The sequence below is a fragment of the Diospyros lotus genome, chromosome 9 (assembly GCF_014633365.1).
Source record: "Diospyros lotus cultivar Yz01 chromosome 9, ASM1463336v1, whole genome shotgun sequence".
NCBI lineage: Eukaryota > Viridiplantae > Streptophyta > Magnoliopsida > Ericales > Ebenaceae > Diospyros > Diospyros lotus.
This window is the reverse complement of record NC_068346.1, coordinates 858,333-870,124: the sequence shown is the minus strand read 5'-3', so window position 1 is coordinate 870,124 and position 11,792 is coordinate 858,333. Positions and strand designations below refer to the sequence as shown.

The following is an 11,792-nucleotide window of genomic DNA, read 5'->3' as shown; positions in this document are numbered from 1 at the left end:
AAAATTATTCTTTCAACCTTTTCTTCACCACAACAGAAAATAATAATTTTTATTTTAAAAATATAAAAAAATAAACAATTAACACAAACAATTTACCATATATATTCGAGAATTGTGGTTGAGTATTGAGCAAAATATATAATTATTGCACTTTGTGGCTAAAAATAAAATCATAAGAAAAAAAGAAAATTATGCATGAAGCTTAGAACACAAGATGGATGATGATAAATAATGAGTTGATGATATTAATGTTTGTAATTCTAATGATTACAAAAAAAAAACTCTGACCAGACACGGCGCATGTAAAGAGCAATATCAAAACGATCCATCTTACTACACAAATCTGACGCAGCCCTTGCGGCTTCCATAATCCATGAGTACTTCATTATTCTCTCTTTCATCACTTTTATTGAATGTTCGTTAATGGCGATTATGACGATCAGGAAGACGATGGGGCCGACGAAGACGAACTGTGACTACTGCGGCAGAACTGGAGGCTACTCTCCTCCATTCTCTCCAGAACGAAATGCCCGAGCATGTTCTTCGCCTTCACCATGTTCTCTTTGCACAGAAACTCGTCGCTCGGAACTCGATTCTCCTCCCACTCGAAGTCGTGAACAAATACATGGGTTTTTCCGTTGCCGCCTTTCTTGCTCCTGGCCAGCACGCCGGCGGTGAAGATTGAGGCCGTCCGGCCTGGCGCGTCAGGCCAGTACCCTCTAGGCCCGTCCACCAGGATGACATCCCAATCCATTTCGTAGAGCTGGTTCGGAAGATCGTTCAGGCCGAGCTTGCAGTCGGAAAACAAGAGGTTTTGCACCGGCCGGCACTCATTTCTCGCTTGCTTTCTCGCGTAGTCTAAGAGCTCCTTCGTTTCGCTCACTTTGGTGGTGTACTGGACGTCGTAGGCTTCGATCTCCGGGTTCTTCTCCTCCACATAGGCGGCGTAGTAACGGTTTTCATCTGGTTTGCACCAAACCGGAAACGGAAAACAAACGCGACATGAGATGAGATGTGAAAGCGTTATCGTTTAAGCAGGTTTTCGTGGTTCTTACCGATGAAAACGGTGCGGCCGCGCGGGTTGAGGGCCTTCCAAAGGAGGGTTTCGTGGGTGAGGCCGAAGACGAGGAAGTTGCAGGGGGTGGCGCAGTGGCGGAGGACGTCGGCGATGGGCTTGACGTCCGCGTAGGACATGCGGTGGGTGGTGTTAGCGCTGGATGCGTAGTGGAGGAGGGCCTTGACGACGGATTTCGGCAGCGGGGGGGAGGGGGGGACAGCAGAGGAGGAGGAACCTGCGGCGACAGAGTAGGCAGCCGTGGTGACGGTGGTGGCGATGGAGTCGCGGCCGGTGTAGATGAGGGTGAGGAGGAAGGCTAGGGTGAAGAGAGAGATGAAGGCCAGAATCCATGGGCGGCTGCAGGAGCTTCCTTGCTTCTGGATGTAGGGATGAAGCAAGATGAGCCTTGTGTTGCCATTAACGTAGTTCTTCATTTCCGATCAGTTCACAGAGAGAGACAGAGACTTGGAGATGGGGACGAAGAAGATCTCCGGGAGAGAATGAAAGAATGGGAGTGATTTTAAAGACGACGCATGGCTGCTCTGACCAAAATATACTGCAGCAATAATCCATTATAACACAAACCATATACAAATAATTAATTAATTAATTTATAATAATTAATATTACCTCACCTCATATTTTTGAATTAATTAATTAATAATAATTAACATTATTCATTTTTTAAATCTAATTAAATTATAAAACTCTACATATATAAAAAATATTTAAATTATAAAATTATTATATAATTATATAAATTTTAAATTCGAAACTCACGATCAAATTATAATCTAATTATATTAAGTTAAATTAATTTTTATAAGACCCAAACCAACCACGGTTGAATCCCTGAGTGGAAATGCAAGACTACGTTTGGATGGGGCCTCATTGTGCGCAGAATACGAGGGTAAGGGCTGGTGTGGTGACTGGTTGTGGTGTGGTTGATAAGTCTGCAGCGACACAATAACTAATTGCAAGCCAAACGTCGCTTTTCCTTCTTCTTTTCGTCTTTTCATTTCTAAGTCAATTCCAACCCTACCGCTTCTGAGCTAATGACATCAATTTTTTAGTGGCTTATTTATTTAAAAAAATAAGACATTTAGTTATTTATTTTTAAAATCATTTTATTAAAAAATAATTAACACTAATAGGAATAATCTCTTTTTGAAAAATAAGTAAAATGATATTTCCATATTTTTTAGGCAAAATAAATGCATTAATATAGTTTTTCTTTATAGTTATAAGTTATCTTCATAGCTATTTTAATGAGCTCTTTTTTTAACAAAAATATAAAATGATGTTATGCAAAAATCTCTAAGAATTAATTAGGATAACAAACTCTATTTATCTCTCTCTTCTCTTATACTATAGAACCCATATTGATGGCGATATTATTTTTTTTGTTTCTCACACATTTTTCATTAATGCACCTAAATATTTTAGTTCGCATCTTATTCTTCTCACTTGTGTGAATTTGACTATATTAAAGTTTAATTTGTAATTGGTTCAATTATATTGGGTTCGATTCCAACCCCAATCAAATCAAAGTCTCCTTACTTCTTATTTGTTGGCATGCAATTAATAAAGGTTTATTGTGATATTTGTTGGCATGCAATTAATAAAGGTTTATTGTGATTTGTGTTCGAGTTTCATTGCTTTTTTTTAAAAATAAAAAATAAAAATAAGAGTATTTAAACCCAACTCAAACATGATGAACTTAGTGAAATCAAAGCATTTGGATTCATCTTAAGTATTCGTGTGTCCCTAGATTCATTTAGATTCATCCAATGAACCATTTGATGCATTTAGATATATCAGTTAAACATAAAATATTTTGATTTATTTAATAAACTCTTTCTCTCTCTCTCCAAGATTTGATGACTTCGTCATAATTAGTTAAATCAAAGTTGTCTATTACTTTGATGAAATATTTGAAGACAAGAGTAAGTAGATTGATCATACCTCATAATGTGACCACATTAGCAATCAATTAATGGGGGGTCTATATTAACAAACTATTGTATCAAACTAAGATGTGATGGTGAAGTGATCATTTTCTATTCGTTTATGCCTCCTTTTGTCTAATAGGGAACCAACTTAAGGGTAGCCGATGTCAATGAGTGGGGGTATGCTTAAAGAACCCAATTATCTTAGGCAAGCTTTTGGATTGGTTGGCTTCCAATTTATTTTTTCGTTTTTCAATTTGATTTGAATTTGAGTTAACCAATGAAAGACCTCAATAATGAGCTCTGGATCCTTAGGTTCATACCCTAAAATCAAATTTAAAGTTTGTATAAAAGCTTATCAAATTTACTCTTTTAAAAAAAAAAATGATAATTCAATCTAAATCAAAATCAAGATTCTTAAAAATCTCGATCAATGATCTAACCAATTACTCTCACAGTATTGACAGGAGTTTGATTCCCTAGATGCACATTTCGTAGTTCCCCCTTCATATTCTTATATTTACAGGGGAAAAAAAAATGATCTAACCAATTTGGTCAGTTAAATTCTAAATATTTTTTTCTTATTTTTTAATATAATTTTTTTTAAAAAATATGCATGTATATTTATATATATTATCAAAACAAAATTTTTCATAAAAAATCTAAACAAGAATCAAACATTTACACTTTTATAAGGTATTATATGTGTATAATATTATTATTTATTATTAAATATGAACATACCTATTTATAATTACACTAAACTCTAAATTTGGATTTTATATTGAAAAATTAAAATTGTACCAAAGTGCCGTCTATAAAATTAATTATATATTTTGTTATATTTTAATAAAATATTATTAATATGTTATTATTTTTTTAAAAGAATGTTTAATAAAATTTTATTTAGGGTGCGTTTAATTGTAAGGGTGGAATTTGAGTGAAAATAAAATGAATTATAGGAAAAATGAATATTTGAAAATTGAAAGTTTAAACTGTTTGATTAGTATAATTTTTTACATAAAAAATGATGTTATTTTTCATCTTTTGGTGTTTGATTGGTAATATTTTTTATAGAATTTAATTTTTTTTTACATTTTGTGTTTAATAAACATTATTTTTTATGAAAAATATGTTCAAAAATATTGAATTCTATACAAAAAAAATTAAAATAATAACGTACTTTAAGTTAACTAAATCATTTCCTCAAAGAAATGAAACTACAAAATTATTTTTTTTTTGTTTTCCAAAATTATTAATTTGTATGTGATTTTTCATTTTTTATTTCTATATGTTTGTATTTATCAATTTTATTCTCTAACACAAAAATCAAGTACAGACCCTCTCTCGCTCAAGTGTCCGTTGCCAGACATTGTCCACCCCTTATCTTTCTCTCTTTCTTGCTTCGCTCGCTGTGGGCTATCTACTTGTCACTCACTCTGGTCTTTTTGCCTCCGTTGGATGACTTCGCTGACTCGTTTGCCTCATTCGCCCTCCTCACTCAGTTGCTCTTGCCTCTATCTGACTTTGTCGCTCATCAACGTCACCTCACCCTTAGGCTCACTCTCGTTGCCTCGCCAGTGGCCCCCCCGCCCTCGGTTGTCGCTTGTCGTCGACTCTCCCCTTAATCTCTTGCTTGCTACTTTTTTGGTCTTTCTATGGGTTGACAACTTCAATTGCTAAGAAAATTGTAGTTCCTCCTCCTCCCCTCCCCCAAAGAATTTCATTTTTGTGATTTGAAGGAAAAACTAATTACATGACTATAAATGAAAAAATGAGTTGTTTGGAAAAAATTAACTGTCAAACACTGTTTAAGTGAAAAATTGGGTGAAAAAGAAGACATTTTATCTGTAAAAGAGTGGCTCTCAAAGGGGCCTTAAATACTTATTTGTACACTCATGTGAGGGAGGGACACTTTTCCAACACCGGGCGCCCAAGCATCCACTTTCACGTGATCCTCTTGACACAGCCAGCTGCTGCGCAACACAAGCCGAAGGCCGATTAGCAACTGGCAAGCTCCCGGTTTCAAACGCAACTCAAAGTTAAACTGAACCTCCCCGCCCCCCAAAAAAAGGAAAATAATATTAATAAGTAAACGTTTAAATTATGTGTTTAAATAATATTTCTTTTAAGAAAATCCCCCGACACGCGAACAAAAAGTCACATTCCTTTCGCCCTTTCTTTCCATTCCACCCTCTCTCTCTCTCTTCCTCCCTCGTCCGCCGATGCATACGTCGTCGTTTTATGTTTCATGGACACTCTCCCTTCTCTTTCTAACGGGCTCCCACGCCGCGGCCGCCGTGTCGCTGCTGCATGCTCCGGCGACCACGCCGCTTGCCTCCGATGCCGTGGCTATTTTGGCATTCAAGTCGAAAGCAGACTTGGATGCTAAGCTGCCGTACACGCTCAATGAGCGGTATTGCCAGTGGCCGGGAGTGAAGTGCAGCCAAGGCCGGGTGGTGCGGTTCGTCGTCCAGGGGATCGGCCTCCGAGGAGTCTTCGCACCGGACTCACTGAGTCGGATCGACCAGCTCCGAGTTCTTAGTCTCAGGAACAACTCGCTAGCCGGTCCAGTTCCTGACCTCGTCGGGCTTTTCAACTTGAAGAGTCTGTTCCTCGACCACAACTTTTTCTCCGGTAGCTTCCCGAGCTCGCTTCTCTCTCTTCACCGTCTTCTCTTTCTCGATCTCTCTCACAACAACCTCACCGGTTCAATCCCGCCGGAAGTGACTGGCCTGGACCTGCTCAACTACCTCCAGGCTCGATGAGAACCGCTTCAATGGCACGGTTCCGGCGTTGAATCAGTCTTCGCTCAGAATCTTCAATGTGTCAAGTAATAATCTCACCGGTGCAATTCCGGTCACTCCAACTCTCTCCCGATTCGGCATCTCATCGTTCGCCGGAAACCCTAGCCTGTGCGGCGAGATTATAGACAAAGCATGCCGCTCGGACGCTCCATTTTTCCGTTCTCCCTCCGCCGCAGCAGCGTCCCCGCCGACGCCGCTCTTCCAGAGCGCACAGTCAGAAGGAGTTGTCTTATCTCCGCCATCGACGGCAACGAAGCACAAGCGAGTTGGCGTAGTTCTAGGCAGTGTTATCGGAGCTCTAATCCTAATTGCTGCCATTCTTTGTATTTTTGCTTTATTGAAGAGACACAGAGAATATAAAAGACACTCACAATCAGCAATATTCAACTCCAAAGCCGAGGATACAAGTGGAACAGACACTATAATTACAACGCAAATTGTGAATACTGAACAGGAGCCAAAACTGGAGACTATCCAAGTTCGGCAAAGAGGTCAAAAAAGCGGGAAGTTGATTTTCTGTCCTGGAGAAACTGAAATGTACAGTCTGGAGCAGCTAATGACGGCTTCGGCGGAGTTGCTTGGGCGGGGCACGATTGGAACTACCTACAAGGCAGTGATGGAGAATCGGCTAGTAGTGACAGTCAAGAGGCTCGACGCTGGCAAGACGGCCGTGACAAGCGGCGAGGTGTTCGAGCAGCACATGGAAATGGTGGGACGATTGAGACACCCCAATTTGGTTCCAGTCAGAGCTTATTTTCAGGCGAAAGAAGAGAGACTCATCATCTATGATTACCAACCAAATGGTAGTCTCTTCAATCTCATTCACGGTAAGCCTTTACAGCTCTGTTCACTATTGTTGCCTTTTGCATCTTTTATCATCAGTATGACTGATTCAAAAATACTCAATCACAATGTTGATTATTTTTTTGGGATGATACACCTTTTGTTTTTACTTTCTAGTTCTATTATTGTAAAGCTTAAACAAGGATGGTGCCACCACTGGATAACTGAAAATTTGTTTGGGTGGACTACATTGATTTTGAGTGGGAGAATGTGGAAAATGAGAACATGAGAAGATTGAAGCATGGGAAGTGAAGTCCTCTTCTTTTTTTTTTTCCTGTCCTTCCACACATACACTAACCTTTTTTGGTGCTGAGGTATTGTCTTGTCTAGTCAATGGCTCAGGGTGGGGATATATTACAGTCTGGGAAAGTGTGGTAATCAATCTGAAAGGATGAGACTGCATGTCTTGAAAGGTTTTTGAGGTTCATTTGGTTAGTCTATGGCATCATCTTCTCTCTCTTGATGGATGTCTTGGTGAATTCCTACAGATGGTATTAGTTGTGACATCCATTTTAGAATAAACAACAACAAAGGGTCCCACCATGTGGGGTTTGTCTAGAATTCTTGTTGTTTGATCTGATGAGTTTTACGCTAGTTATTGGATACCTAATGCAACCTTCCCCCTTTGTCTAAGCTGAAGACCGTTTGTAGATCGAAATCCATATTTGAATATATGAGAAATAAAGTTAAAGTTAAACTAAAATGCCTAAACATTCCAGAAACTTAGAAGTAAACTACAACCCCAAAGTAAACAAGAAAAGAGGAAAATAAAGAGTACATACCGCTCAAGCTACAGCAGCTGCACCAGAAGGTTAGAAAGTGCTAGTACACGAAGTTTAATGATCCAAAAGAGAATCTAAACGAACTGCTAACTAGGCCTATGCATGTACAGGAGTTAAGACACCATGAAAATAGTCTAGTAAAGAAAAAAGAGAGTTAGAAGCTGAATTGAGAAACTCTCTCAACTATTTTAGCAGGCCAGCATCCCAGTAGAGAGGTTGTTTTAGGTTATAAAATTCTCTTTGATGCAAATAGAATGGGAAATGGAATATAGATTTCAAAAGGAAAATGTATAGGTTCGAGTGCTTACTGCTATAGTGAGAGTTTCAGATCCGTAAAGGAGTTTAGCAAAAGTGATACACTGCTGGATTGCGTAGGCAGTTGAACAGGGGGAAAACTCAGGGGGTAGGAGTTGGCAATTTTGATGAAATGGGATTGGGAATTGAAAATATATAGATGGAAGACACACGATATGTATTTGGATAGACATGCATATGCCCTTGGGTGTATACTGTAAGTTTGTAACATTGAGAGCTACAGATGAGTAATTTGAGATGGCTAAGAGGAGAATTCAGGTTTAATGGTTTAGGGCATAGTTTTTGAGGACTTACATGTGATTACTGTATGATGAATGAATTAGAGGTTAAAAACTGTGGTTAAGTGGAACTAGTAGCTTCAGCTGCAGCAGCAACTCAGCTGGGAGCTGGGCAGAAGCAGAGCAGAGGACTGGTAGCTGAGTGGAGCTGGAACAGCACTCAGACCAGCTAGAATTAGAAGCTAAGGTGGCAAATAGGGAGAGAGCCACTGAAGGAAATAGAGTTTAGCTATGTGTGAGCTGGTTTCTAGAAGGGGAAATGCTGCTATCAGGACGGCTGGACATTTTGGGTGCAGAAGATTATCCTATTTAAGGCGTCCAGATATTTAGATGGAAAACACCAATATGAATGCTCTGACAAAAAAAAATCAATACATTGCATACAAAAAAACAGATCCAAGTAGGTTGCAGAAAAACAGAGAAAGAATAAGGAAACGATGACATTGAAAAGTGTTGACAGATTCACAGGATTATGGAGGAATTGGATTACAATTTTGTGGTCTAATCTTCCTAATCTAGCACAGATTCTATCTTCAGTATTTAGAAAGAAATTGGACAGATTTAGATATTTCCTAATCTTGTTTTCTATATCTTTGAATTTTGTATAGTGTAACAGCCTATCCTTCCTTATTGTTTATCTTTCCTATGTTATATTCTTCTTCCCTATTAATAGGGGATGTAATATTCAGTTCATGTAATTGAGAGAATTATTTTCTTTGTTCCTCCCACATCCTTTAATCTATTTTTTACAAAAAGAGATATCAGAATAAGGAAACAATGACATTGAAAAGAGATATCTGGGTTATAACCCGCTGGATTGCATTTCATGCATGAACAAGACATGAGATTGTCAAGTATACGTGAATGCATCCTTACATGTGCTCTGGTATAGCATGAAATGGAACAGTTTTCGCCATATGCATCCTTACAGTGGTTACAGGGTCATGCCGTTGGTGATAGGCTGGCTAGAAGCTCTCTTATGGAGGCTCAATGGCAATTTTTACATGGCCTTGTGTGTGCATTGGCTAAACTGGGGTTTGGCTCGTCATATGTATGCTTGTTAGTCAGAAATGGACAATGATCAAGTCTAATTTAGAAGAGAAGAGGATCAGTGAGCTTGTTTTGTTTTTTAATTTTTAGATGGTCAAACAGTGAATTAGAGTGATTTGATACTTGATTTGTGATTCCCAGCTTATGTGTCTAAGAATTTATGGATTTAAATTGAAAATTGTATGACTGATTGCTTTTTTGGTCAACTGTACCTCTTCCAGTTTTGCTGGAGCTGAGGCAACGTCTTTGCTTGATTTAGTTGAGTTTACATCAATGTTAATGCTCAGTTGGTGATTCTGAGATCATGTGTAGGTGAATTTTGGATTGGAATTTACTTTTGGCATTCAAAAAGTGCCTTTAGATTGACTACGAATGGAAATCCAGTAGTGCTTCAAGTTATGTTTATCAGTTTATGTGTTTAAATGGTTATTTCTGGATCAATATGCTTCATTGATTGTTTTGAAGTGCATATGTTGTTGTGATGGATCTTCTTGTGATTTAAGTTTTGTGAATGTTGTGTCTAAATTTTGTCTACCAGGAATGAACTTTTTAAATTTTGAGATGATATTAGTATATCTTTGACAAAATGTCTAACAAAATATGAGAGGGGGTACCTGCAGATCTTGGATAGTTCCTTTGGCCTTGAAAGTAGCCGTTGATGAAAACATTTTTAATTGAATCATGCTAGATGTACCCCTTGCTTCCATGCGCCTCACGCGCATCTATGCGCTTCATGAGGGACATTTTTGTCATTGATATACCTTTGTGTAGCCCAAGGTATACACCAAGGTGTACCAATAGCATTATTTTTTTTAATTAGGGCCTTAGAATGCTTGAAATATGCTCAAATGGGGTGACTGGGAGCTTGAGGCATTGAGGCCATTGGCTTCATACTTGGGTGAAAGCCCAGTAGCTAAGGCATTGAGTGGCATGTGTAGCCAGCCCTTGGTTTGTTGACATTCTCGAAAAAGTTGAGGGTTGATTAAAACTTGTCATTAGACATGAAAATGAATACAAGAGAAACTTTGGCCCCTGAGATTGCTCTAGAACCTAAGGAACTAAAACTTAAAAATGACTGATGCATATGGACTATTCTAAAACATCTGAAGGCTAACAAAAAAGGGAATGAACCAAGGTCCTGCACTTGCTGAGCTTGTGGTTGTAGTGGCTACAAGATTTTGAAGACTTGGAAAAAATCCACAAAAATGGTAAACAAGCCTTAAATGTGATTTTAGGGCTGTTGTTGAAGTTTCAAAAATGGTAAACAAGCCCTAAATCACCTACATGCTGTGGTTAGGGCAGCTTCTATAATGTGAAGATACCTCTTTCCCTCCGGTATTTCTTTCTATATGCCTTTTCAATAATGCCTAACCTCATCCATTAGCAGTGTTTTCATTTTTTTTTTTCTATGTTCCAACACATTCATTTCTTTCTCGAATGTGTAATTTTATAACAAATTGCAGGCTGATTTTCCATCTGGTTATAATTCAATAGTGAAAAAGTGGTAGCCGGATTTTTCCATATTTCACGAGTTTATAATATTTTTCTTTCATTGTTCATTTCTTCTTCCTTCTTTGGGCTCTGCATCTAACATAAGATTACAAATACAGGTTCAAGATCAACAAGGGCCAAGCCTCTGCATTGGACTTCATGCTTGAAGATAGCAGAAGATGTGGCTCAGGGCCTTGCCTACATGCATCAAGCGTCAAGGCTCATCCATGGCAACTTGAAATCGTCCAACGTCCTCCTCGGCCCTGACTTCGAAGCCTGCCTCACAGACTATTGCCTCGCCACCCTTGCAGACACTTCTTCCAGTGGCGATCCTGATTCTGAAGGCTACAAAGCCCCTGAAATCCGCAAGTCTGGCCGGCGAGCCAGCCCCCGCTCAGACATCTACGCATTTGGCATTCTCTTATTAGAGCTTCTAACGGGTAAACCTCCATCACAGCATCCATTCCTGGCACCACCTGAGATGCCAGATTGGGTAAGAGCAATGAGGGAGGATGATTTCGAGGAGGATAACTGGCTTCGACTGCTAGTTGAGGTAGCTAGCATGTGTAGCTTGACATCGCCGGAGCAGCGGCCATTCATGCGACAAGTGTTGGAGATGATACAGGAGATAAAGGAGAGAATTACAGTAGAAGAGGACACAAGAAACCGATATAAGTAGTACCTCATAGGTTTTGGGGGCATGTATGGAGTATACATCCCGGAGATTCTCATGGAGATGGAACTTCCATACCCTTCATGCTGAGAGAGGGGGAAACGAAGGAAAGAGCTTGAATTTTTGCTTCTATTGCTGGTGGTGGGTGGTGGGGGGCTTGTGGATTTAAGGCGTATACTTGTATGGATTTATTTATATGGATGAGCTCTGGAACTTCCCTTCTCTTCAATGAGGTTGGAGTTCAAGTTCTTTGCTTGCCATTGTATGATGGTGGATGGTGGAGAGCTTATGTTCTGGGAAGGTTTTTCAGATAAGATTTTATTTATATTTTTTAAAAATTAAAACACCGATTGTGCATTCACCATTCAAATATATGACAAAATAAAGCCTGCAAGCAACCAAAACCAACCACTCCACTCACGAAATACGTGGTCAGTTAACTTCGTTATTATTTTTTAAAAATATTATTTAGACATTTGTTTATGAATTTATGTAATATTTATATATTAATATATATTAAATTTTATATTATACCGAGAGGGCTTAG

General features: G+C 38.8%; 2 protein-coding genes across 2 annotated transcripts; one reads left to right on the top strand and one right to left on the bottom strand.

Annotated features, from left to right (window-relative positions):
• Positions 1-222: 222 nt before the first annotated feature.
• On the bottom strand, positions 223-1,591 carry LOC127810065 (protein IRX15-LIKE-like). The gene is made up of 2 exons (XM_052349294.1): positions 1,056-1,591; positions 223-963 (listed from the first exon to the last, which is right to left on the bottom strand). The coding sequence occupies exons 1-2, from the start codon at positions 1,489-1,491 to the stop codon at positions 440-442; spliced, it is 960 nt and encodes a 319-aa protein (XP_052205254.1). The 5' UTR covers positions 1,492-1,591; the 3' UTR covers positions 223-439.
• A 3,568-nt stretch (positions 1,592-5,159) lies between these two features.
• LOC127809883 (probable inactive receptor kinase At5g67200) lies at positions 5,160-11,774 on the top strand. The gene is given in 3 exon segments (XM_052349038.1): positions 5,160-5,762; positions 5,764-6,640; positions 10,692-11,774. Coding segments are annotated over 3 exon segments (1,968 nt in total). The 5' UTR covers positions 5,160-5,231; the 3' UTR covers positions 11,252-11,774.
• The last annotated feature ends 18 nt before the right edge of the window (positions 11,775-11,792 follow it).

Bases quoted from the DNA above. Each gene is read 5' to 3' on its own strand.
- LOC127810065 (XM_052349294.1), bottom strand. From the start codon at position 1,491: ATGAAGAACTACGTTAATGGCAACACAAGGCTCATCTTGCTTCATCCC. The intron at 964-1,055 runs GTAAGAACCACG...GGTGCAAACCAG, and splicing joins CGGCCGCACCGTTTTCATCG to ATGAAAACCGTTACTACGCC.